General features: G+C 49.1%; 3 protein-coding genes across 8 annotated transcripts; all 3 read left to right on the top strand.

Moving 5' to 3' along the window:
* The first annotated feature begins 248 nt into the window (after positions 1-248).
* Positions 249-8,360, top strand: nlrx1 (NLR family member X1). Of its 4 annotated transcripts, none has more exons than XM_062472861.1 (11): positions 249-535; positions 847-991; positions 1,151-1,272; positions 1,493-1,649; positions 2,460-3,076; positions 3,282-4,438; positions 4,815-5,111; positions 6,025-6,111; positions 6,685-6,936; positions 7,096-7,303; positions 7,426-8,360. In XM_062472861.1, the coding sequence occupies exons 4-11, from the start codon at positions 1,532-1,534 to the stop codon at positions 7,558-7,560; spliced, it is 2,871 nt and encodes a 956-aa protein (XP_062328845.1). In that variant the 5' UTR covers positions 249-535; positions 847-991; positions 1,151-1,272; positions 1,493-1,531; the 3' UTR covers positions 7,561-8,360. The 4 variants fall into 4 exon arrangements, with proteins under 4 accessions (XP_062328845.1, XP_062328846.1, XP_062328847.1 ...); XM_062472862.1 differs by having other exon boundaries at positions 851-991; XM_062472863.1 differs by lacking the exon at positions 847-991.
* A 188-nt stretch (positions 8,361-8,548) lies between these two features.
* nherf4a (NHERF family PDZ scaffold protein 4a) lies at positions 8,549-15,000 on the top strand. Of its 3 annotated transcripts, XM_062472832.1 has the most exons (12): positions 8,549-8,665; positions 8,905-8,944; positions 10,274-10,301; positions 10,472-10,533; positions 10,812-11,023; positions 11,103-11,307; positions 11,802-11,938; positions 12,304-12,508; positions 12,898-13,094; positions 13,359-13,583; positions 14,004-14,228; positions 14,318-15,000. In XM_062472832.1, the coding sequence occupies exons 1-12, from the start codon at positions 8,633-8,635 to the stop codon at positions 14,357-14,359; spliced, it is 1,611 nt and encodes a 536-aa protein (XP_062328816.1). In that variant the 5' UTR covers positions 8,549-8,632; the 3' UTR covers positions 14,360-15,000. The 3 variants fall into 3 exon arrangements, with proteins under 3 accessions (XP_062328816.1, XP_062328817.1, XP_062328815.1); XM_062472833.1 differs by lacking the exon at positions 8,549-8,665 and having other exon boundaries at positions 8,859-8,944; XM_062472831.1 differs by lacking the exons at positions 8,549-8,665; positions 8,905-8,944 and adding an exon at positions 9,725-9,852.
* Positions 15,001-15,093: 93 nt separating this feature from the next.
* Positions 15,094-26,869, top strand: ube4a (ubiquitination factor E4A (UFD2 homolog, yeast)). The gene is made up of 20 exons (XM_062472814.1): positions 15,094-15,199; positions 15,973-16,176; positions 16,481-16,657; positions 18,081-18,193; positions 18,521-18,673; positions 18,757-18,916; positions 19,096-19,298; positions 19,840-20,031; positions 20,240-20,573; positions 20,700-20,826; positions 20,921-21,228; positions 21,618-21,750; positions 21,914-22,104; positions 23,325-23,425; positions 23,587-23,700; positions 23,914-24,088; positions 24,378-24,558; positions 24,869-25,016; positions 25,145-25,302; positions 25,552-26,869. The coding sequence occupies exons 2-20, from the start codon at positions 16,050-16,052 to the stop codon at positions 25,685-25,687; spliced, it is 3,231 nt and encodes a 1,076-aa protein (XP_062328798.1). The 5' UTR covers positions 15,094-15,199; positions 15,973-16,049; the 3' UTR covers positions 25,688-26,869.
* The last annotated feature ends 230 nt before the right edge of the window (positions 26,870-27,099 follow it).

Here is a 27,099-nt window from a genome sequence, read left to right on the forward strand (position 1 = left end):
TGCGCAGCGACGTAGGCACGCACGCACGGTAGACACACCAACACAGGCTGTCGTGCGACCGGCTGCATTCCTTGTTGAAACCTATAACGTTACTAGTTAAATGACAGACTACCGGATCTGTCTTCCTCATACTTTTATTATAATTACTTACGCAAATCTGGACGGATATCTGCAATGAAAAGGTCACATTGAGCGTCTAACTGTAAAGGTTACGTTAACGTTATATAACGTAACCTTTACAGTGTTCTTGACGTGACTCCCGAAACTCGGGACAGCATGCCTATACAGCTGAACTGTTCACCAGACACACAAATGTCGTCTCGTGTAGCCTAGATATCCTCCAGTTACTTTCTACACGTTTTAGTCCCACGCCCCTTTGTCCTCCGTGGCTTGTGGTGGGCATGTACTCGCATGCAATTTACCTGCACAGGACCAGTTATGAAAGCAAGCAGATGTTTTGACCGATAACTCCAAACTATCATCTCGAAAGGATTGAAATGCATACCGTACACGTCTACATTGTTCTGTGAACAGGGTAAGTTTGTTCTTGTAATGTTGTGGAACTCGTCTACTGTTGTTAAACACTGGTCTGTCTATTTCATGTCGTTGAGCAAAGCCACTGGATAGTTCGTGACGGTTCTAAAGCTGTCACTACAATTAGCCACACTTGTTGAGTCAGCTTGCCTTATTGTGGAATACAAGCCAACTATGGGATGGCAAGATTCCCTGAAGTGGAGTGAAGAAGAGGTAGACTGAGAAAAGGGAGGTGTTGAACAGTGTTTTGGGTGTCACCTGATCTCATGTAAATGATGACTCAGCCCATCTGATTGACCGTTCTGTGGCTAGCCAGTGGCTGAACACAGGAGACCTGATAAGTCTGGACACACCCTCGAGAGAACAATTAAATGAGATAAGAGACAGGAGAGGAAGAAAGAGAGGAAACAATGAAGTGAACAACTTTGGTGTATTTGGTTTTCTTCTGCTGTGCTATGTGAGTAAACATATATCTTTGTACATCTGTTGAGTTGCATCCGTCTGTGGTTTTCTAGGGTAGCTCTCTGGGTGCAAAACGCTTCCTGTTTTTTTTTCCAGTCAGTGATACCATCCAGAGCAGGCTCTAACTTCTGTAACTAACTGTATAATGTTACAGGCTGTGGCAGGGAGATGGTGTTGCAGTAGGGTGGACACCCTAAGAGCAGGACACGTGCAGACCAAGATCAACAGCAACAGGATTTACAGGTTTCTGAGGGATGTGTGGGTAGCTGGGTCAAGGTAAGTCATGTTATCCGTTAAAGGACAGCTTTTTTGCATGCCAAGTTTTATAAACGATTCTCCTTCGCCCTTATTGGTGAACCAGTTCCAGCTTGTTCTCTTGTTTGATGTTCATACACAGTGAATAGACAAGTGTTTCTCAGACTATGAAATCCCTAGAATAAGAAATAGCACAGGTACCGCCTCTTTATATACCTCTGACCCCCATCTTCCATTGTAGAAGGATAGCCTCCACCCACCCACCTATCCACCCAGGACAATGGAGCTATACCTGAGGGGTTCAGGTGTGCTTAGGGCCCAATGGAGACTCTTAAGAGCTGTCAGAGAGCCGACCAACCAGCACGCCAGGTGCTTCTGTTCCAGCAGCTCAGAGACAGGTAACTGAGCCATGACAAATTAATCATGGCAGGTAATGTTTTGGATGGGGGGAAGGGATGTCTCACCAAAGAGCTGTCTCATTTAGTCACGCGGTTCAGGGCCAACATTTTAAAGTCTGCGGCATGCCGTCATTAGAGAACTGTCTTTAAAGATCCTGTAAAGTGGAATTGAAAATGACTTTTCAGTTCATCACACTACAGAAGAATGTGTTGTTTACTACCCATCCAAATTTGAATGAAAAAAAAACAGACAAGTATGTAAAATTAGGATTTGAAATCCTGAGAAAATTAGCAGTCTTCTCTGCTTGAGACTGTGGGGGCGTGTTGCCTGGTGGAGCTGAAGCTCCGCCCCCTCGAATTTATTGAATTTAGCAACAACAGCAACACTATCTAAATCAATTGCAGATATCAGAACAGCCATACCTGCAGTCTCTGAGTGTTTTATGTGTTAATTACTTTGTCTATGCATCGTACCAGTAACAGAATGCAACCGTCTGTGATCTGACTTAGATCGGTCGCTGTGATGTAGATCGGTTGAGTTTTGGCTCCGCCTATACAAAACCTGAGCTGAAAATGGAAAAGAAACTGTTCAATGGTCTAACTCCATATTTCAGTGCGAAAAAAAAGTTTTAGTGCTTTGTACATGCTTTCAGGAACTCATTTCACACGTATCTAATGTACTGAGAAGCAAATCATTTACAGGATCTTTAAGTTTTTATTACAGTGAACCATGTACCTGTTATAAACACAAGATAATATGTAAGGTTATATCAGTACATCTTCAGTAATATGCTTATATCCTTCCCCCAGACCCCATAGAGACCCATAAGAGGAAGCTGGTGTTATGGTTCAGCCACCTTCCCCAGGAGGAGAAGCAGTTTGGGGGCTATTTCACCCCAGAGACCATGCACGTCGACCCCCTGATCCTGGAGAGACTCCCAGAGGAGTGTCGACCCCCCCTCAGCTTCCCCGGCCCGTCCGCGGCCCCCCCCAGCCCCTCTGTCACCGTGGAGCAGCTGTTCGAGGGGGTAGGGGGCCAGGAACGGGGGCTGAACGTGATTCTCTATGGGGCGGTGGGGACCGGGAAGAGCACCGTGGTCCGCAAGCTGGTTCTGGACTGGTGCGCCGGTACCAGCCTGACCCAATTCAGGCTGGTGGTGCCGTTCTCCTGCGAGGACCTGTCTCAGCTGGGCCGGGCGTGTTCTCTGAGGGACCTGGTGGGCAGGAAGTACCTGCACCTGAAGAAGACCCCCCTGCTGAGCGGAGAGGGGAGCCAGGCCCAAGATGTCCTCTTCCTGTTCAACGGCATGGAGAAAATGAAGCTGGACTTCCGTATCGGTTCCAACGAGCTGTGCAGCGACCCCAACGAGCCGCAGCCGTCAGGGGCTGTGGTGGTCAACCTGCTGCGCAAGTACCTGCTGCCTGAGGTGAGGGCCCAGTAGCGCCCCCTAGTGGTTATTGTGAGGGTAATGCTCCCTGTATGTACATGGGAGGTGGGGTCGGGGTCTGGTGAGGGGCAGTGGGTGTATCTCTGGTGATATGGCAGAGTGATAGTGTTGTGAGGAGTCCTGTTCTAGTGAGAGTACCTTGCAATACTTCCTGTGTTTTTAACACACTTCTCTGTCTTCTCAGGCCAGCGTCTTGGTGACCACCCGCCTGTCTGCTCTGGACCGCATCCCCAAGAAGTACGTGAGCCGCTACGCCCAGATCTGTGGCTTCAGGGACCCCGAGCGCCAGCGGGCCTACTTCACCAGCCGGCTGCTGCAGCAGAGCCAAGAGGCGAACCAGGGCGATGGGCCGGGGCCGGGGCCGGACAGTGAGGCACAGGCCCTCATCCAGCTTCTGTACCTCAACCTGCAGAGAGAGAGCCAGCTAGCAGCTGCCTGCTTCCTGCCCTCCTACTGCTGGCTCACCTGCGCCACGCTCCACTTCCTGCACTTCACGGACGCCAGTGCGCCCATCCGCACGCTCACCGGCATCTACACCAGCTTCCTCAGGCTGAACTTCGGCGGGGAGGTGCTGCACGTGGGCCGCGGGAGCGAGTCCTCCCAGGAGCAGCAGGACTCCTTGATGCTGTACGTGGTCCGCACCGTGGGCAAGATGGCGTTCGACGGCGTGTCCAAGAAACGCACGTCCTTCTCGGAGGGGGAGCTGGAGCAGTGGGTGGGCGGCAAGACCAAGACGGACGAGGAGCTGCAGCAGCTGGCCGTGTTCCGCACCGACGTCCTGGACTTCTTCCTCGTTCCCTGCGTGGCGTCGGGCGCGGCGGACCCGGGCGAGGAGAAACGCTACGTGTTTGCGGTACCGGCCATGCAGGAGTACCTGGCAGCTCTGTATGTGGTCCTGGGGGAGAACAAGACCGCCCTGGAGAAGGTGACCAAGCAGGTGTCGGAGGCCATAGGCCAGGCCGGCGAGGACGTCAACGCTCTGTTCAACATCCTGTCCAAGTTCATCCCGCTCCGCATCTTTGCCATCTTCAACCTGCTCAAGCTCTTCCCCCGGCTGTTTGAGCGCGTCAGTAACCTCAGCAAGGGCCACATCGCTCGGACGCTGGCCGAAGAGATGTTCCGTACCGAGGACAGCTTCAACGAAGACGTGCTGGACCAGGTGGAGCAGAGCCTGCTGGGAGTCCATGGCCCCCAGCCTCGTCACCGGGACGACAGGAAGGCCTTGGAGCTCTACCCCATCTTCATGGGCGGGCTGTTGCATTATGGAAACCGTGTGCTGCTGCAGCAGCTGGGTTGCAACATCAAGAGCACCACAGTGTCACAGATCACGCACACACTCAGGTGTTCTATGGGCATATGTGAAGCCCTCTGTGACATGCTTGCGTGTAAAAAGGGCTATACAAATAAATTTGATTTGATTTTTATTTGATTTGACAACCCTAACCCTCACTCTGGTCATCATGATGATCACATCCTCAGATGAACTCATCATGGGTTGCACTGAGCTCCATAGGTTATTATCGGGTTCATACAAATTACTGTATGCTTTAAAATAGGCAATGTTTAGTAATCTAATGTGATTCAAATTAAATGTATTTAGATTGAATCTAGTATAATGTGATTTAATCTAATGGAATCTAATGCGATCTAATGGAATCGAGTCTAATCTAATGTGGTGTAGTCTAGTCTAATCTAATGTAATGTGATCTCATCTCAGGAAGTACCTGGTCCGGGAGATCTCCAAACAGCAGCCCCCCGAGGAGCTGATGGACCTGCTGGTGCTGCTGTATGAGTTCCAGAACCCCCGGCTCACGGCCGAGGTCATCTCCTCCGTACGGACCGTCCGGCTGTCCAACGTGCGCATGACACCCCTCAAGTGCTTTGTACTGAACTCTGTGCTCGACTGCGCCCCACCCAGCTTCCTGCTGGACACCCTGGACCTGTCTTCCTGTCACCTGACCCACAACCTGCTGAAGATGCTCTGGCCAGCCTTCAAACAGACTCAACACCTCAAGTGAGACACACCCACACACACATGGTTTTTGGGATTGATGCTGGTGGAGGTGCTAACTGTTGATCATCCTTGTAAATCTTTGAGGAGTATTTCCATCTTTTCTAGGAATGGAGTTACATAACATTTGATTGGTTATTATATATTTATTAATTGACCATCAACCATCATTCCCTTCTCATGTTAGCCGTCATTAGTCTAAACGGCACAACGGTTTAAGCATCACATTTTTGAAGGGGTCTAGTGTGGATCCTCTATGCTTGTGTTTACCTTTATCATCTCTTGGAGACAGCTGGTAATGTAACACACCTAACCCTCATCTAGAACCTTCCAAACCCGACCCTCCATGTGACCAATGGGGGGTCCAAACATGCAGCGACGTCGGCCATCTTTGCCAGCGTTGCTAATAAATGTTTGCGAGCCAACAAGTGAGTGCTAAAACCATTAATTGCAAGCCATCGTGTCAAGTCCTAACTCGATCCATCTTTCAACTTGATCCATCCGGTGACTTCCATTTTCCCCTCAGGTACAGTAGGTTTGTCAGTATAAACCTGTCCTAGCTTGAAGTCTGAGAGACTAAAGACCACCATACAACTCTGCATTTGATTTGCCTTCCAGTACATTGATGTGGTGGTTGGGAGGTCTAACGGTACCACTTCATACACACAACAGGTTCAGGATCACAGAGCTGTGTTATGGAACCTCTGTGGTTCTGGTCAGGTCACCCTGACCGACCCCCCCCTCATCACCGTGGAGAATGAGCATGATGGGACAGCCCAGATGGACTTCCCCATTTACACAGCCCCGTTTTTAATCATGTTTTGTTTGTTGTGTTTCAATTTGTGTTTGTGAGTTCCATGCGTGACTAGATAACGCATGAGTGTGTGTGTGATAGCTGTGTTTGCCTTTCTCCCAGTCTCCAGTTTAACAGCCTGGGTCCTGACTCCTGCGTGCTACTGAGGGATCTGCTACTAGACCCTGACAGCTGTGTTAGATCACTACAGTAAGACTCTGTTCCTCTAACCCCTCTGCTCCCCTGCCTGACCGACTGGGCCCAGGTAGGTTCAGATGTGGTGGTGAGATGTAGGACAGGCCTTCTATGTAAGCCTACTCTTGGGATTCTCTGATACAGCATTAGGCTTCTATTGTAGACCTACTATAGATCCTGCTCTGATGTAGGACAGGGCTCATGTACTGTAGGCCTACAGGTCTAAGTTCTCCTCTACTGGTCTTCATCCAAGAGGTACTGTAGTACTGGTCAGAGGATATGATTTGAACCCACAGACATGTAAGTAGTGAGCTGTCAATCAAACGGCCCTAATTTATTTTAGATTAAAGCAATGCTTTTAATTTTGCGTGGGTTCAACTGCACTAATCATTGATAACTTGCTGAAAAAGACAGAAGCACAACGGATCCAACTGAATGTTGAAGGGTCATGCCAACACAGTCCCATCTCAAGAATAGTATCTTCCAGAGTAGACCCAAGTAGAACAGGGGCCTAGCCGAGAGACAGTGCCTCACTCCCTCCCTCCCTCCAGTCTGGATGTTGACTCAGCCCCGTGCTCTCCTTCCCAGGCTGTGTGATAACCCGCTGCTGGAGTCTGGGGCCTCCTGCCTCCTGGAGGCCCTGTCGGGGAACCACTCCCTCCAGAAGCTGTCCCTGATGCACACGGGCCTGGGGGACCGGGGGGCTCTGGAGCTGGCTGGGATGCTGCCCAAACACACCCGACTGCAGGAGCTCAACGTGGCCTACAACAACATAGGGGACAACGCTGCTCTCAACCTGGTGGACGCCTGCAGAGAACACCCCAGCATTCACACAGTACAGTAAGGATAGACATACCCCATCTTACACACGGTACAGTAAGTGTGTGTGTGTGTGTGTGAGAGATGACAGCTGTGTATGTGTCAGTCAGCTGAGTGTGTGTGTGGGGGAGAGAGAGATTCAACCGTAGTGTGTGTACCGCCTCTCTCCTCCACCCTCAGCCTGTACCTGAACCCTCTGAGTGACGGAGGGAAGCAGTCTCTGTACGTCCGGGGCGGAGACGCAGCCGGGGCCGTCGCCCGCCACGTCAAGGTCCTCGCCTCGGTGACAGAGGGAGCGGACCTCTCTGAGGACTGGCACCCCATCCTGGCCGTCATCCGTGAGAACGCGTCGTCGTGGGATCGGGGCCGCGTGCGGGATCAGCTGCAGGTGATGTCACTTAGATTTCAAGATAAGATTTGGACTCGAATCAGGGTCGTAATATCTTTAACGGTTGCTTAACGGCTCCACGTTCGAAACGTGACGCCGTGCCGATGCTTTGCTCCTCCCAGGTGTTCCTGAAGGATCTGGAATGGGGGCGGAGACAGCAGAGCAGCTTCCTGAAGAGACTGCACTTCCTGCGTGTCGAGAGAGGCATTAGACAGACCCTGCGCATGCTGGACAAGGACATGCCCCCTGCCAAGTAGCGCAAAAGACCAAGTGTGTGTTTCTAAGGAACAGACTAATCCTGTGTTTCTTGGAGTGTATGCTGACTATAAAGACCACAACAAAGCAGTGTATGTGTTACTTTGATATGTGTGGAAAGAGCCAGGCTAAGAATATGGAGTTTTACTGGAAATTTAGCAGACTCTTAAAAAGAAAAGATGTTATGGTGTTTCGTGAGTAACTTTTTGGTCCTAGTCTTCCAGTGTTCAGACATAAGCATGAGGTAGTGATAGGATTCAGACTAACAAGGAAAGCTTCCATATCTATGCAAATGGAGCAGAGGTTATTGTTTGAGAATGCAAGTGCCTACTGTCCTTTTAGTCCTTGTCCTGTCTCTGTATGTGTGAATACGCACGTTGATATTATATGCAGACATTGTTAGTGTCATGTATGAACTTTGTGCATGTTTTTACATGTGATTTCTCAGATTTTATGTGAATTGAACATTTATTAATTGTTAATATTGATAAGGGACTTAACAAAAAACTATATTTTTCTCGGTAGACTTATTGAAGAGATTACATTAAGGTATTGGATCAAACTGCCTCATCATGCTTTTGTGTTGTTCTTCAGAATATACTTCCTATGTGGAGTCCTTTACTTCCTGGAGGGCAGCTCAGGCTTAACTCAGCCCAGATCAAGCCATAACTGTATTTCCCCTGACTAACTAGTACTGTAGATGTTTAATGAGCATCCCAAGCAAAATGCTGGCTTTGTGTAGGTTCTGAGAAATGAATGTATTGATTCTTCATAAGAACCTATGAATAATTAAAAGCCAGTTTCCAAATCGATTCCCCTCGTCTTCCTCCTCATTCGTTTCCTACTTCTGTCTACCTAACCAATCAGATGGTCTGACTGATGTGTATGTACAGGACTGTATTAATCAGGTCCTAACTATTGTCTGTCCTCCAGTATAACATTCATGAACTGCATGAACAGCTGATAACAGGGCCTAGCTCTGAGGGCTGCTGTTCCAGCTCCCATCAGCTGTCCAGCATCATAAAACTTGGCTGTGATCATACAGTTACGTAAGACGGCCTCTGGATTGTTGGGATGGATTCTAAACACCTGCCCACACACACACACGTAAGCACACATGCAACAAGCACAAACACACGCCCACTCCTAGTCTCAGTTAGTCTTCGTCACTCAGCTAGGCCAGATTAAACATTAAACCCAGGCCCAGTCCACTAGGAGGGTAGTAAAGAGAGAGAGAGTTACTACCATCTCAGGTCATTGCTTAACAGTCTTTATGCCCCTTCTCTCCTGTGCACCTTGCACCTCGCACAACCCAACACAACATTCTTCTAACCATTACCAGACAGACAGCCAGACAGGGCACCAGCACCATGAAGTACATTGGAGGTAAGGGTCCCATGCTTGTCTCCAGTGTGTGTGTATTCACGGTATGTGTGTGTGTTCACGGTGTGCATGTGTTTTTAATGAGACCACATACTCACTGTTAACAGCAATGGTTGAAGACATAAAAAGGCAGGACAAGTATTTGATTTGTTTCTACAGACGACTGAGTTATCTCGGTTCAGAAGGGAGTTGTTTCACACTTTAGACAGAGGATGGTCGGAAACAGCATGGTGTTGGGTTTGAATATCAGGGTACGACTAATATGTAGTTTAGCCTTCATCTGTGGCCATCGTCATGAGGCTGGGGTCAGGAGATCAAGAGTCAACACTGGCTCTGCTGCTCTGAGGTAAAGGCTGATAATGAGAGGTGGATGTGATGAAATGTTCACTGGAACATCTAGTTCTGGACTCGTTCGTGCCACTTAGCTCTCAGGACCCATCCCCGCGCTGTCTCCGAATCTCACAGTACCATCAGTGCTGAGCAGGGTGGATTTCTCCACCTATCTAGAACCTGAGATAGAAGCTTCTGTTCCTGCAGAAAAACGTCAGTCAGCAGATACCAGGAAACATGAGCTGGAAGATATTTACTTTTACAGAATGACAGCCTCGCCTTCTCTACGGACCTGTTCCTGCCCTGTAGGGTGTGTGTGTGTGTGTGTGGTGTTATTTGTGTCTGTGTGTGGTGTGTGCGTGTGTGTGTGTAACAGTTGAGCTGGGAAGGAGGGGAGGAATTCTATACACAAATGAGAAATGCCTGGAAGCTTCCAGGCATGCTGTGAGTCCCTTCACTGCTACAAGCTAAAGTTTAGCCTAGTCTGATGGGATATTACAACAGAACACATGAAGCCCGGTGTCTCAACCAGAGGGTGACATGTGGAACACATGGAACAGTAGCAGCGTGGATCTTTGCAGGTAGTGTTTCGTGTTTTACTTTGGAGTCTAGTTGTATTGGTGTTCTGTGCTCTGCCAGCGTTCTATTCCGTGCGTCGGTGCACAACAGTGAGCGGAGCAGGAAATACAAGACTGACCTTAGCACACCAGGGCAAGGTGAAGGGTGAGGGGAGGAGGGGCTAACGGGTCCCTCGGCAGGGTCTCCTGTGACGTCCTTGCAGCCTGACAGGGTTGCTAAAAAGAGAGATGATTGATCAGACTGACTAGGTCAGCCTGCTGATGAGGTAATGGAAGAAAAGAAGGAGGAGGAGGGGAAGGAGGAGGAGGAGGAAAAAACAGGAAGCGATGGTCACGTCCAGTTCGGAGAGACAATCGGAGGGAGGAAGGTGAATGTGGTTGTAACCCCAGTAGTTAAGTCTGACTGTATCTGTCATCCTTACAGGTGTGGACAATGACATGGAGTTTCCACGGTAAGCTCTGTCAACATCCTCATCTTGTTTCCATGGGCCCTGAGGTCTAGAAACTATTTACATAACAACAAACATGATCTATCTGATCTGTTCAGGTGAAGCCAAACATAATGTTGTCATTCATGAAACTAAGCCTAACTAATTCCTGTTTTACCTTTTCCTCTGTGTAGATTCACCTTTAACCCTAAGGAGGGCATAGACAACCCAGCGCTGGTCATATCTGATGATCCAGGTACGCTGAACTGGGCTGACGAGGACTCAAGGATGGCCACGGATAGACTGCTTGTCTTTGATAGCATCTCCACCACCAAGCCAGTCTAGTCTATTCTACAATAGTCCAGTCCAGTCTAGAATAGTTCAGTCCAGAATAGTACAGTCTAGTCTAGAATTGTTCAGTGTAGTCTAGTCAAGTCTAGTCTAGTCCATTTCCGTTCAGTCCGGTCTAGTCTACTCTAGTCCTGTCCAGTGGTCCAGTCCAATGTGTCGGACCATGTTTTCCTTCCTCCTCAGAGCCGGACCGGACCCCGGTGCCTCGGTTATGCCAGCTGAGCCGTCAGGAGGGCCAGAGTTTTGGCTTCTGCCTGAGGGTGGAGAGGGACCGGAGGGGGTATGTAGTCCGGCAGGTGGGGCCCTGGAGCCCCGCAGGGATGAGTGGCCTCAGGGATGGAGACAGACTACTTGAGGTCAACGAGGAGTTTGTAGAAAACATGGAGTTCTTCAAGGTGAGGATGTGATTGAGAAGTGGTTCTTCCCACAGGTGACAATCGGATTGGATCTCACTCCTCTGGTTTGGGTTGCCAGGTGATTCAGAAGGTCGAGTTTTGCGGTTTGCAGCTGGTCCTGCTTGTTCTGAAGGAAGAGGAGTACGAAGAGGCTGTGTCCAGGGGGCTGGACCTGCAGGCTCTGGCCAGGGAGCACCGAGGGGGGGGTTGTTCCAGACCCAGACTCTGCCACGTCACCAGAGACCCTGTCCTGGGCCTGGGCATCAGCCTCATCCCTATAGAAGGTAACAGCTGGTTCTCCATTTGAACTCTGACAGAAATCCTAGTGTCCCACTGTCCTGTATGTTTTCGATGTTTCCCTGCTCCCACACACCTGATTCAAACGAATGGGTAGTTATCAAGCTATCATATCCTGCAGAAGCCAGATAACGACAGTTCATTTGAATCAGGTGTGTTGGAGCAGGAAAACATCCACAATATTCAGGACAGTGGGCCCTGAGGACCAGAGTGAATGTGCACGCCATGTCCAACACAAACTTTGGGATTCGGAAAAAAGAAAACATTATTTGAGAATATGCGATTCTCCACACACACTTTGACCCATGCGTATGCACAAAACTTGAAAAGGGGAAACCGCACACTGTTTTATAAATCAGAATATTTATGTGCGGACGCACTTTCTGTATTTCGCAAAAGTTTTATAAATGAGCCCCCTGGGTGGGAGACCACTGATGTTCTGGCTGGCCCAGTATGACCCTTGACCCTGTGTGTGTCGCAGGCCAGAGAGGCAGGTATATGCTGAGCCCAACGAACGATGGACCGTCGGAGAGGGCGGGTGTCCGCAGCGGAGACAGGCTGGTGTGGATCAACGGCGCCATGGTGTCCACCCTCACACACTCCGCCCTCAACAGAATGGTACGAGCCTCAGACTTAACCTATCATACATGAGCTATTTGCATTTGGTCCCTCCAACCTTAAGTGTGTCAAGAGTAGGAATTGGTGGATAAATAAACGAAAGGGTTCAGACACAGCTATGTCATGATGCTCACCATGTTAGATTACTCATTACTATTTAAACTACTGGTACGTGTTTTACACCTTTCTGATTTAGGACTGGTATAGTGTTTAGAACCTATTGTACGTATATTATGCTTTTACTATTCAACAAATGACAAAACAGTCTATTCCGCAAGTGGTTAACCAGTAAAGCGGGTAAAACTATTGATGCTTGCAGATGAGTTCACCCATATTTCCTTCTTCCCCATGTTTTCCTCCTTCAGGTGAAGAGAGGCAGTGACTCTGTGACCTTGCTGGTGATCGATGCTGAGAGTGAGTCCAGCTACGCCAGACGGAAGCTGGCCGTCCAGCCCTGTCTGGCGGAGGCCCACCACCTGCCTCACAGGCCCAGGACCATCTACCTGACCATGGGGGCCGACGGCTACGGCTTCCTGCTGCGCCAGGAGAGGCTGCCTTCAGGACGCATCGGTGAGAGTCTGTACACACACATACGCTCACACACACACACTGGCCCACACACACACTGGCCTGCACACACACAAGCAGGCCCACACACTCCACACTTCACACCCACTCTCATTCTCATTCTCTCTCACACACAGTCACTCTCTTCCTCATATACACACACACTCATACAGCCTGATCTTGGTTCCCAGAACCCACACTCTGAGTGAATGATTACAATGGACTTTCACTCGGTCTTACCTAGAATGTTTACTATTAACTCTGGTATGCTAAGTGACCTTTTTTTATTGTGGTAATACCATGAGAAATAATTTATGTTGCTCAGTCACACACGCACACTCAGACACACAAACACAACTACCTGTTGGCTGTGTGTTGTCAACCGGCCACAGTCCATTTCCTGCGTGAGGTGGATGCAGGGAGCCCGGCAGAAGAGGCAGGAATGCAGGACGGCGAGCTGCTGCTGGCGGTCAACGGAACACCATCAGAGTGCCTGGAGCACGAGGACATCGTCCGCAGGGTCAGGAAGAGTAGCCCGAGGGTCAGCCTCACCTCCATATCACTGAAGGGTCGACAGTTCTACACTCAGGTGAGAGCTGAATATACTTCCAATCAAGTGAGGGCTGGAGAGACCTTCACACTCTGGTGTCTGAGGGGGGGGGGGGGGGGGGGCATTTAGCAGAGGCTTTCTATCCAAAGCGACATACAAATATTAGTGCAGAATCAAGGACTGTTCAGAACAGTAAAAGTTCATGTTAGTTACATGTACAGTAGTGCCTTCACACATCTCCTGGTTCTATAAATATAGAGAGATAAATATGACTCTCCTCATGTGTTTCCTGTCTTTCGTCAGCTGGGCATTCCTCCCCTGCTGTTCCACGAGGACCAGGTCTCTCCTGGGAAGCAGGGGCTTCAGAGGTCGGCATCCCGCTGCTCTCAGCTACTCAAGGGGCATTGTGCACCGGCCCACAATGCATCTCTGCCCTGCCCCAGACTCTGCGTCCTACAGAGAGAAGAGTCAGGGTTCGGCTTCCACCTGGGCTGTGCCCAGCATGAGCCAGGCACCTTCATTAGCCAGGTACTGCTCCAGCACTTCCTTATCTTAAACCTTATCTATTTTTTTTAGACAGAGACAGTTGAGATAGACTATAAATGTAGGAGAAAGATATATATAGAGAGAGAGAGAGAGAGAGAGAGAGAGAGAGAGAGAGAGAGAGAGAGAGAGAGAGAGAGAGAGAGAGAGAGAGAGAGAGAGAGAGAGAGAGAGAGAGAGAGACATGAAGAAATGGCAATATCCGGTTTCTAATCCGGTGCCATTGGTGGGCCTAATAATGTCAGAATCATTTTGGTAGTAATGCTTAAATAGCTATCCTCCGTCAGGTCTAAAGTCAACAACTCTTCATACCGACCAGCTTCTGTTGCCTCCTGCAATCCTGTAGTTGCAGGTGTGTTAATGAGGTTTGGGATGTTTGGCTGCAATTTCATGTCTGTCCTGTAGGTGGAACCAGGGAGCTCCGGACAGCGTGCTGGGCTGTGGGAAGGGGACATGCTGGTGGAGGTAAATGGACAGAACGTGGAGGAAGAGTATTTCAAGGAGGTGGTGCTGATGATAAAGCACAGTGACTCATCTCTCCGGATGCTGGTGGTGGAGAGGTCAGGGTACGAGCAGCTCAAGAGGACTGGTCTGCCTATCACAGCTGGCCTCATCATTCACAGTGCTCAGGTAGAACGCACACTTGCACACACACACACACTCATCCAAAGCTTACTTTTGGTTTCTGAATAATCTTTCTTATCTGTCAATTGTTGCAGGTAAAAGAGAATTCTGAGAAAATCACCATTGCTTCCTTATGATTGGATGTTAAGAAGCAACTTCTCCTTAATTATCATCGTCACGGTGAACACCCTAGCATCTCATTGGACCAAATATATCAAGATATCAAGGCAGCAGCCAATTTCACACTGAAGACTTACATTATAACTTACAGGAAGGGTGAACTTGATCCATGTACGCCAACCTCTCTGTACAACTTCACTGGAGAGAGACTGTGTGGTAAAAACACTTTGTGGCTGTAGTGTCTGACACTGTTTTCCTGTCCATCCCTCCTCCTCTTCTCTTCATCTATTATTCTTCAAGCTGTTGGAAACTGCCTACTGTGTGCTGCTAAAGAATAGTTTAGACTTAATTTGACCCAAGCTGTTTGTACATTGTTTATAATTATTTGTGTCTCAGGAGTCTGGGATGTGGTAAAATGAGTGAGCACGGACATGGTTTTAAGGATCTATGATAATTGTAGCCTATCTTCGCACTGATTTACCAAGGTCATTCAAGGTTATGGATATGCATGGTTTCAAAAGCCATGCAACTGAATAAAAATGTGCCCTATAATGTGATTTTAAAGGGAAATATCTAATTTTGTGTGGTATGATTTTGTATACGTTATTTGTGTCATCTTTCTAAATTATATTCTACCATGGTTGTATTAAAAAGACATTTCAATTCACATGGGGTCCTTGTATTTGTCACATTTTGGGTTAGGGTTAATGGGAACTTAAGGAGACGAGCAGAAACCATAGGCAGAGGCACGGTCGTCTACTGATGACGTTGAACCATCTATGTTTACTGTGAGCCTAGCTACGAGAATTTCGCAGGGCAGCAGTTCTGAAACAAACCTGAAAATATCCAACAACCAGGTATGACAACATGCTTGTAGTTGAAATGATATATTCTGAGCTATTAGTTTATGCAATACAGTAATGTAAAGTGATAGAAAATACGTAACGTCCAAGTCACATATAAGTAACCAGCTAGCTAGCACTAGCTAGTTTAGGCAGACAGAAGTACCTGGCTAGATAGCTTTCGCTAATGGCTGCTTCCTGGCATACTAGACTTGTTAGCTAGCTAGCTAATGTGTGAATTTGAACCCGATAACTTTCGGACATAGTTAGCTAAGATTGTCATCCTCTTTTTTATGCAAAGACAAATGCATCTTCATGGATTTTAATCATTGATGACAAGTGAGCACATCGAGTTGGCCTTAGTTTGTGGGACACATTTTAGCTAACGTCAGCTAAGATAGCTAGAGCTACTGTACGTAGCCAGGTAGCTAACACGTTGGGTAGTTATGCTAGCTAAGCTAGAACGATCTGACAGCTGTCACGAATGCCTGCTATGTTACCCGTTAACTAGGTGTTACCCAACTACCACCTAATTTTAATGTTACCGTTGTTTTACGGAACTACAATGATTACTGCAATACTTCCCAGCTCCATTTTAGCCAACTACTTAAGGCAGATCAAATCCAGTAACGCCCATTTCTGTGCGTCTAATGGTGTTAACGAACCGGTGTTAAGGTACCGCCAGTGTAGTTTTCTGTCAAGCGTGCACATCTTAGTAGACAAGGGTTCTCTCAACCTGTTGTATTTACTAGTGATGACTGAGGCGTGCGTGCTGCGTGTGTATACAGGCCGGTGCAGACCGACTACAGACGGGTGCGAGTCAGTAGTCCCTGTGGATGGGGTGAGTGGCTGGAGCTCCAGTGAGATGACTGACCAGGGAAACAACAATCAGAATATCTCCCGGAACCCCTTCGCTGCTCTCTTCAGCTCCCTGGCCGATGCCAAGCAGTTTGCGTCGGGCCAGACTCCCCAGCAGCATGCAGAACAACCCTGTAAGTCATAGAGCAGCAGCCCTGATGATCCCGGGATAGGTATAGCTCAGTAGTTGGATAAGTCAAGCATCTGCTAAATGAATACATTTAAAAATAATGTTATTATAATCTAAAAACCCAATAAACACTGCCTACATCTATACAGTACATGACCACTGCAAGTATCAGTCTATAAATATACAGTACATAGGATACAGTGTTCAGATCTTTCCTTACTGTGATGTCAGCCAGCAGATATTATTTGTGTTGGCTGACATCATAGTACCCTAAATGGCTTATTCTGATTCGTCTTCCTTTGTTACAGCGGAAGACTCGGGGGAGAGCCATTCAGAGTCGGAGAACTCTGTGAGCGACAGCATCGAGGACAACGATGACTCGGTGGCGGAGATCAGCCGGTCCTTCCGCTCGCGGCAGGAACTCTGCGAGCAGCTCAACATCAATCACATGATCCAGAGGATCTTCCTCATCACCCTCGACAACAGTGAGTGACCGCTCGCTCCAGCAGAGGAGCTTGCGACGAGGTGGAAGTCCCTGTGTTCTGTTCTCCGGGGAGACACGCTCACTTCTGTCAGGGTGGAGGCATGTGGTCTGTAAAGATTTGTCTCTGAGCACACTTACAGCTCATGCAAGCCATGCAACCCTACACTGTAGACTGTTCCTGTGTAGTTTCTCAAGGCCAGTGAATGGCAGGAGTAACAGCTTACATCACTCCTGCTCAGACTGCTTTGGTCGATCCACAGAGGGGCACACACACCTGTGCAACTTGAACAATGATGATTCATCACCACTAACAAGCCCCTGTTGTCCTCTTGTAGACTGATGGAAAGCCCTTGGCGGCCTCCTGCACTCTTATTAGTCTGCTGGAATTGATTAGTGTCGGAGATGAACCGAGGAAGGGTGGGGAGGGGGTTGGGGAGGGGAAGAGGAAGAGGGGTAAGAAGAAGAGAAATGGGGATAGAAGAAGAGGAGGGTGGGATGAAGGAGGGGTGTGGGTAGATGAAGAGTCTGGCTCGCTCCTTCTCTCCTTTGTGTTTTGCTTAAGATAAAAGCTCCTGCTTAAATGACTAAAATGTAAAAAGTAATGTAAGAAAAGGGGACAGAAGATAAGAGGAGGGGGAGATAATGGACAGGAGAGGAAAGAGGTGAAGAGTGAAGCCTCGTGTTTGGCCCAAGAGAGTCCCCCCCCCCCTCCTCCTCCTGCTAGCTCCCCTCACCCCGCCCCTCTGATGGAGGGAAGAGAGAGTGATTGACGTAGCTAGAGGACATCAAGCCTCTGACTCAGAGAGTTGATGTCATCGGGAGCTCATCCTCACTGCTCCCAAAGCCCTGCCCTGCTCCCCACCTCCCCCTCTCGTCCTCCACCTCATCATCTCTGGCAGTGACGGGAAGAGCGGGTGATATAGATTTGGGTAGCTTACTGGTATCTACCTCAAGCTAAGCCTCGCTGTAGTGTAGAGTGCCACCTGATTTCAGTCTGCTGCCGGCCCTGGATGAGTCAGGCAGCCTTGCCCCGCAGATAGATGATAGATAGTGATGATGGTGATTATGATGCTCAGAGCTGCTGCTGTCCTGGAGATACTCATCACAGATGAGTTATTGTCTTGTTTGCTGCTAACCCAGAACTCACTGGCAGCCCGTCAGGGCAGGGCTGATCAAGACGTCATCATGTGGCAGCTTCCTGTATACTTGCTGTATTGTTGAGGGTTTGTGAAGTAAACAAACTCATCGGTTTTCCCAATGTCTTTTATATATTTGTATTCCTCTTTGAGTTTCAGATGACACATGTCATGATAGTGACATATTTGATGTTGTTATTGATTCATAATTCTGTTGAGCTTTTTGTGTCTTTGTGTGAACTGTTGGTTGAGCTTCCTGTTGTAAGCAGCTGCCCCCTCCTCCCCCAGGTGACCCCAGTCTGAGAGGGGGGAACGGCATCCCCCCCCGCTGTGTGTACCTGGAGGAGATGGCTGCCGACCTGGACGGGCAGGACTGGCTGGACATGGACAACATAGAGCAGGTACACACGCCTTCATACTCTACGTCTCTCTCTCTCTCTCTCTCTCTCTCTCTCTCTCTCTCTCTCTCTCTCTCTCTCTCTCTCTCTCTCTCTCTCTCTCTCTCTCTCTCTCTCTCTCTCTCTCTCTCTCTCTCTCTCTCTCTCTCTCTCTCTCTCTCTCTCTCTCTCTCTCTCTCTCTCTCTCAGTTTCTCTGTCACGCTCACTCCTTCACTCATCACCTCCTCATTGTGTAATCGGCAGACTGCAACACAGTGAAGTGGAGATGATGTGGTACCTGTCCTAGCTGTCTGTGACCCCCCCCCCCCCCCTCCCTGCTGCCCCCCCAGGCTCTGTTTAACCGCCTGCTGCTGCTGGAGCCAGGGAACAACCTGATCTACATGACGTCCTGCAGCACGGTCAACCTGTCAGCTGACCGCGACGCCGGAGAGATGTCCGCCATTCCCTACCTCTTTGCCTGCTACCAGAGGGCCAAGGAAGAGGTGGGGCACAAACACACAAACACACCCATACACATACACACTCTCTCCTCAGCTCATCCCTGTTCCTGTCCTCCCTGTTCCAGGTGACCAAGGTCCCAGAGAAGATGCTGCCCAACGCGGTGCGCTGTAAGAACCTCACGGTGTCCAACACGCGCACGGTCCTCCTCACGCCGGAGATGTACGTCAGTCAGAACATCTACGAGCAGCTGCTGGACCTGCTGCTGGAGGGCGTCCGCAGAGCGCGTAGGTTCTCTCTCTCTCTCTCTCTCTCTCCTCCTGCTCGTCCCTCGTCGCTCCCCTCCTACTCTCTCCTCCCCTCTTCACTCTTCACTCCTCTCCTCTTCCTCTTCTCCTCTCTCTTCTTCCCTCCCCTCCTCTCCTGACTGGTAACATTATCTCTGTGTGTGTGTGTTCTGTCCCAGAACCAGAGGAGGTGGTGGAGTTTGTGGAGGAGGTGATAGTCGGCCTGCTGGCGGACCAGGAGGTGCGTACGTTTGCGGAGGTGGTGGTGCCTGTGCTGGACATCTTCCAGGGGAGGCTGAAGGAGCTGGACCTGTGCCAGCCTCTGTTCTACTCCTACCTGGACATCCTGCTCTACTTCAGCCACCAGAAGGACATCGCCAAGGTCAGCCCCCACCCCAGGGAAGCGTTTGCTGCACACAGCCGATTTTTTAATTAAGTCTGTCAGAAGCTGACTACACAGAGATACTTTTTAATTTTTTTATTAACTCTGATTGTCATAGCACACCAAACTCCTCACAGGAAGAGGCCAACACACACACGCATACTTTTATATTAACTTGTATGTCGATATTGCTTGTACACACCAAACTATGCCGGAGGATGTGGTTCAATGCATTCAGTCGACACACAGTTACTTGTGTGGTTATATAACCTCTGTCCTCAGAGGAGCTGTTAGCAATTCTTATCTCACTTTAACTTTTGACTTTTTCACCTAACCTGTTTTACATCCCTCCATTCTCCACATTCATCTCTCCATTCCACTGCCCTTTTCTCCGTCTCTCTTCTTCCCCCTTAACTTCTCCTTCCTTACCTCTCTCTTTCCACTCTCCTTCCCTTTTTTCTTCCACTCTCTTTTCCTTTCTCCTTCACCCCTCCCGCCTTCCAACTCCCACCCACCTTTTTCTCTCCCTCCTCCTTCTCAGGTCCTGGTGGAGTACATCCAGCCTAAGGACCCCAGCAACGGGCTGCAGTACCAGAAGAGCCTGCTGGGGGCGGTGCTGAGCGTGTCCTGCCTGCTGAAGACCCCTGGGGTGGTGGAGGGACACGGGTACTTCCTCAACCCCTCCAGCTCCAGCCCCCAGGAGATGAAGGTGCAGGAGGCCAACATACAGCAGGTGAGGTTCCTGTCCTCTGGTCTGTCTGGTCTGGCCTGGTTTGTTCTGTCTGCTGGGCTGAGCTTTAAAGACGTTGTAGTCTGTGGGTCAAAATAATTGCAATTACAATGAAATGCCAGGAGATCTTGAAAGAGAAATAATGTATTTGGTTTAGTGACTGACCCCTGACCCTCTGTCCCTGCCCTGGAACTCCTGTCCTGTGTTCCAGTTCATGGGTCAGTTCCATGACAAGCTGCACCAGATCCTGAAGAACCTGCTCCAGCGCTCTGGGGAGACGCGACACCTCCTTCTCTCCTGGTTGGGCGGCTGTCTCCAGGCCAATGCCGGACGCACCAAGATCTGGGCCAATCAGATGCCGGAGATCTTCTTCCAGATGTACGCCTCTGACGCCTTCTTCCTGAACTTAGGCTCTGCCCTCCTTAAGCTTTGCCAGCCCTTCTGTCGGCCGCGCTCGCCCAAACTGTTGACCTTTAACCCCAGCTACTGCGCCCTAAAAGAGCTCAGCGAGGAGGAGAGACGCAACCGCAATGTACATGCCCGGGGTAAGTGTCTGTGTGTGTGTGCTGAATACACTTGTGGGTGTGGTGAGAGTGAGTCTATGTTTTGAGTGTGTAAAGCAATTTTGCTGGCTCTAAGACCTGTGTGTGTGTGTGTGTGGTCTACTCCAGGTCTAGATAAGGAGACCTGTTTGATCCCTGCTCTGCCCCAGCAACCAGTGGAGTATGCCCAGTCTTACAGCCTGCTGACGGAGAACCTCATCCTCACCCAGCTCACCCTGCACCTGGGCTTCCACAGGTAACACACACCTGGGCGTCCACATTTTGGAATACCTGTGTGTACATTCCTACGCAACTTTTTTTTTTACTCCAGTGTGTGTGTGTCCCTCCAGGCTCCACGACCAGATGGTGAAGATGAACCAGTCCCTTCACCGCCTCCAGGGGACGTGGCGAGAGGCCCAGCTGGCGGGGGGCACGGTGACGGAGCAGCTCCGGGAGCAGTTTGAGCGCCTGATGACGGTCTACCTGTCCACCAAGGCTGCCGCCACGCAGCCCGCCATGCTGCAGTGCTGCCTCAACCTCCAGGCCTCCACGGCTGCCCTGCTGGTGCAGCTGGGCCTGGACAACCAGGGGCCGGAGCACATGCCCCTCAACTTCCCCCTGCTGCCACTAAACAATAACATGCTCTGCTGTGTTCCTGGTGGGTATCTTTAGCTTTTTTCTCTCTATTTAAGCATTACTACCAAAATGATTCTGACATTATTAGGCCCACCAATGGCACACTTAGAAACCGGATTTTGCAATTTCTGCATGTCTCTTTCGCTCTCTTGTGCTCTCTCTCTCTCTCTCTCTCTCTCTCTCTCTCTCTCTCTCTCTCTCTCTCTCTCTCTCTCTCTCTCTCTCTCTCTCTCTGTCTGCCTCTCTCTCTCGTTTTCTCTTTTTCTTTCTTCATCCCATGTCTCTTGTTCTCCGCTGTCTCTCCGCCAGCCTTCTCCCTTTCCTCCTGTCTCCTCCAACCGTCTGACAGGGCTTGTGTCCGCGTAGCCCAGGTTCTGAATCTAAGGTGGTTCTGTTCTGCGTGTTCCTCAGAGTTCTTTGCGGAGAACCTGGGAGATTTCTTCATCTTTCTGCGCCGGTTCGCTGACGAGGTCCTGGAGTCTTCTGCTGAGAGCCTGGAGCAAGTGCTTAACTTCATCACTGTCTTCATGGGCAACGTGGAGAGGTGAGGAGGTGGAAGGCAGGAAGAGAGGGAAAGAGATCAGAGAACAGATGTAGACAAGGAGCAGAAAGAGAGAGGGAGAAAGAATGAGAGGAAGAACCTATCATCTTGCCACCGAGGTTCACCATGTTCTCTGTTCCACCTGGTTCCCTTGTTCTCCCTCCAGGATGAAGAACCCTCACCTGCGGGCCAAGCTGGCAGAGGTCCTGGAGGCTGTGATGCCGCACATGGAACCCGCGGCTCCAGGCACGACTCAGCCAATCATGTTTCAGCGGGAGAGGGTGTTCTGCTCCTATCGCCACGCCCCCAACCTGGCCGAGGCTCTCATCTCTGTGTTCGTGGACATCGAGTTCACTGGTGAGGCAGGGCAACTGTGTGTGTGTGTGTGAGAGAGTGAGAGAGCGTAGTGTTTGAAAGTCTTCCTAGACCTGGGGCCTGTTCCATAAAGGCCGCTCAAATAAGTTGGACTTAAAGTCCCAAACCAGACTTGAATTAGCTTAACAAGTCAAGCGGGGCTAAAGCGGTTCCATAAAGGCCAATTTCAGCTCACGCAGTCCTACTAATTCAAGTCAGATTTAAGTAGTCAAGCTAATTGCGCGTGCACCCTATTCTTAAGCAGCCTGAGAGGTAAAACATGGATCATATTGATCCACCACGGCAAAAGCAATGCACACGACCACGTGACTTCTTCCAGAAAGAACGTTCCCTTTAAGCCTTGTACTATGACAGCTCCCTCATCCACCGCTTCATCAAAATGAAACGACACGCCATGATTGAAGTGAACGATAGGCTACGTAGGTCAAGGTCCTTTTTTAGACCTTTACTTCGTTGATTAAAAAACAGACACCCTCTAAACACATGTAAATTTACTTTTTTGACATTGTTTTAAATAAATAGCTTACTATTAATCAATACATTACCCAGTAGCCTAACTTTTTAACATGGTTGTGTCTGGAAAATGGAGGATATAGATGTAGCCTATGGATTTAGGTTTGTTTTGCAATTGTAGACTACTGTTAACAACTATATAGCTATGATAATTATACTCTGATAATTTAGATTGAGATAGGCCTATCCCTGATGCCTAAACATTTGAAATCACAAACTAGGCTAGCCATAGGCTACGTTTAACGTGGCGTGTATCAAATCATTGTTCATCATCGTTTAATACATTAGGCTAAATGTTGTAGGCTATTTAAGTTGATTTTCTATCAATGTTGAACATATTGAACTGATGAGAATAAGAAAATGAGAATATCCATGGTAAATCATCGTTTTCCCGTTGGGTCAGTGTTACAGGAAGGTCTGGTTAAGCACCAAGTCATGCTAAGCCTGACAGTTTACCTGCCCCGGACCAGACTAGTTTCGCAGCCTAAGTTGCCATAGTAACCGAGTTTGAACTACGTTGAGCTAGCTTTATGGAACCGAATGAACTAGAAATGAGTCAGACTAACTGACACAAGTCTGGCTTATTCGGTAAACTCGCTTTATGGAACAGGCCTCTGGACAGTCATATGAAACTTCTTCTCGTCCCTAACTCCCCCCCCCCCCCCCCCCCCACACACACACACACACAGGTGACCCCCACCAGTTTGAGCAGAAGTTCAACTACCGCAGACCCATGTACCCCATCCTCCGGTACATGTGGGAGAAGGAAAGCTACCGAGAGAGCGTCAAGGTTAGACAACTCCACACGCTGACATTATGCTCACATAAAAACAATAACACAATAGAACTTTCACTAGAAACATGGGTTGGCTCATGCACCCTGTGGAAGTCAACAGAGCATGAACCACGTCATGCACCAGTATGCTAACTGTGTGTGTGTGTGTGTGCCAGCGACTGGCTGTGTACGCGTCTGAGAACCTGGAGGCCATGAACCCTCCTCTGTTCCTCCGGTACCTCAACTTGCTGATGAACGATGCCATCTTCCTTCTAGACGAGGCCATACAGGTCAGAACCACTCCTTCAGCTCTCTACCTCCATTGATCGCCCCCCATACACCCACCATCCTTTTCCCTTCTTCTAGGCCATGGCCGGGTTATGTTGTCATCAAGACCCGGGCTGACCTTGTAATGATTGGCTTGCGTCCCTGTCAGTACTCCTAATGCTGCCCCCTTATTGGTCCTCAACTCTGTCTGTATTCACATCCTATGTCCTTGTCAGTATCTGAGCAAGATCAAGCTGCTGCAGCTGGAGAGGGACCGTGGCGAGTGGGAGGGCCTAGCGCCGGACGCCAGGAAGGAGAAGGAGTCCAGCCTGCAGATGTTTGGTCAGCTCGGACGCTTCCACAACATCATGTCAAACGAGACCATCGGGACTCTGGCCTTCCTCACCTCTGGTACGGAACACTCCAGAATATGAACCCTACTTAGCTTAGAGAGACCCAGAGAAAGCCTACCAGTCTTGAGAGAGACCAGCTGAGCTGACCTGGGGTTGGAATCCCATTGTAGCAGGGTGGTTAGTGTTTTTGTTGAATCCTATAGTATTGTAGGCTATGGATGTAAGATTATGTGATAATGTTGTGTTCAAAGGATGTCTTGAAATAGGATGTGTCTGAGCTCTCACTCATCCATCTTTATCTCTCCTCCCCCTCTCTCCCTTCCTCTCCTCCCCCTGTCTCCCTCCAGAGATAAAGGGGATCTTCGTCCACCCATTCCTGGCTGAGAGGATCATCTCCATGTTGAACTACTTCCTGCAGCATCTGGTGGGGCCAAAGATGGGGGCCCTGAAGGTGAAGGACTTCAGCGAGTTTGACTTCAAACCCCAGCAACTGGTCTCTGACATCTGCACCATCTACCTCAACCTGGGGTACGTTCTCTACACACGCACTCAAGCACATACAAAGTCACACACACACAGACTCTCACACACACACACACACACACACACACACACACACACACACACAGACTCACTCATACTCTTCTAATACAAACTCACTCACATACTCTCTCACTAACATGCACTCTCTCACACATGTAAACTCCCTCACACACACAGGTTCTCCCTGCCCCTCATTTCTCCACTCACCTGCAGCTGTTCCAGGTACAGTAGGTATCCCATACTCCCTGGCTCTCCATAACCTGTTTGCCGTCTTGTATTCCTCATCATGTCCCAGGGATGAGGAGAACTTCTGTGCCACGGTGCCTAAAGATGGCCGCTCCTACTCCCCCATTCTGTTCTCCCAGACCGTGCGCGTCCTGAAGAAGATCAACAAGCCCGGAGAGATGATCGTAGGCTTTGGCCTCGTGGCCGACAAGATCAAGGTAGGAGCTGCTGCCATGGTGATGAAGTCTTTGTCTGCCCATCTATCTGTCTCGGTGCCTACCTGTCTGTCTCTCTATCTCTCTAATCTGCATCCCCACCCACCTGTCTCCCTCCCTCCCCTACTCAGTCTCATGCTGACCGGCAGCAGCAGGAGGAGGAGACATTCGCCGACGCCCCAGATGACTTCCTGGACCCCATCATGTCCACCCTGATGCTGGACCCGGTCTTGCTGCCCTCGTCTAACGTGACTGTGGACCGATCCACCATCGCCAGACACCTGCTCAGGTGAGACACCCATTCTCTCTCTCCGCCTCAGCCAGCTGCCCTGTTACCCTGGGAAGACCAGAGCTCAGCTCCTTTGTCTGTCTCCCTTCCTTGGTAATTAGATCCTTGTCAAAATGTCTCCCCCTTTTGAAACTGGATGTAGTGTCAGCCCTCCTCCTGTGAAGGTAGAATAGGGAAACATCATTGGCAGCTGTCAGTGTTGTAAGTGTTGGCTGTAACAGTAAACCGTATGGTGTTGTTTCTCCACAGCGATCAGACGGACCCCTTCAACCGTAGCCCTCTCACCATGGACCAGATCAGGCCCAACGAGGAGCTCAAGCAGCAGATCTTACAGTGGCTGGACAAGCATAGGCAGGAAAGGCTGCAGATGGGGCCTAGCGGCTAAGGGCTAGCCATGGTCACAGCTCTCTTACTGACACAGACTTTACTTACTGACCCTTCCTCTCCTCTCCCACTGTGCTCCACCGGCCTCCTCTTCTTCCTGCTGACCTGCGGCCTATAGCTCGTCTCCACAGAATACTGCTTTGCCGAGAGGAGCGCTTGATTTAGTTCCACTCAAAGTGCAAGGAAACCAATGGAACAGTCCCGGAGGTGCGAACGGGAGTGGAGATCAAATGCACCTCAAATATTTGCAGTGTTTGTCCCAGGTCTGTGCCTCTGCATCCTATCAAGACCACAGTTTAGAAGATGATTCCTGGTGGAGTAAACTGTCGGCAGAAGCTTACGGAACAAGTGGAAGCCTAAATGTGGATTAGGGCTGCCAGCTTCATTCATACTTTGTTAATACTTTAATACGGATCTCAGTAGCCTACGTTATCATAGTTTTCAGTCTGTCCATACCTCAGCCAGGCACGGTAGCATCTCTATCTTCTTTGCCAAAACACATTTTTTATAATGAAGAGACCGCACTTGGAATGTGGACTGCAGGACCCATAACTGATCAATAGGAGGCTAAAGATACTCTGGTCATGCTGTAAAGTCTTGTCATTCTGTAAAGTTTACATAGAGTCCGAATATACCGCCTTTTGTTTGAATCGACATGAGCTCATAGTGAACTGAGCGTTTAAGATGCGTACAGTATATGTTATGCAAGCATAATGTTTTAAATGTGGGGTAAACTGTTATTTTTTGGCAAGGAAAATTGGGTGCCTAAAACCACAAGCTTTTTACAAATTTCACTTGAGTTACATGAGACTTTTATTGACTAATTATTACAAGTTTTTAGGCTACAATGTTGCTTTGTTAGTAAGAGCAGATTGTGTGGGACTGACGTCTAGGACGGAGTGGTTTGTGTAGTTATAATGAGCCCCAGACAGAACAGTAGGAGTAGCTCAGTTGAGGACACAAGGCAGGAAGTGAAGTGTGAGGATTTTGTATAAATGAGTAGAATGTGTGGGGTATTAAATAAAAAGATTTGTTGGCATGCATTTGTATATTGCATATATACCAACTTAATGATTACCCGGATGAAATTATAATTGAATATTTGTATGTTTTAACTGTGAGACTTTTTGGGTGTGTACAGTATGATTAAGAAATAAAGAAGCAACGGTGTGTTATAAACCTGGGGAAATGTGGTTGTGAATACTTCCTGCGTGTGAATGGGGTTGCCAAAGCACAGACATTTTTCACTGTCTAATCTAGGCCTGTTCATATTGGCAGTTTGAAGTGACTCGAATATAATGTATGACTCAACTCTAATTTCCTTTGGGTCGTCTTAACAAACATCAGCCCCATTTTAAACCACATTAAGATGTGGTCTAAATCAAATGAAATATTTTTATGGCCATGCAACTG

This window comes from Osmerus eperlanus, chromosome 11 (genome assembly GCF_963692335.1).
Source record: "Osmerus eperlanus chromosome 11, fOsmEpe2.1, whole genome shotgun sequence".
Taxonomy (NCBI): domain Eukaryota; kingdom Metazoa; phylum Chordata; class Actinopteri; order Osmeriformes; family Osmeridae; genus Osmerus; species Osmerus eperlanus.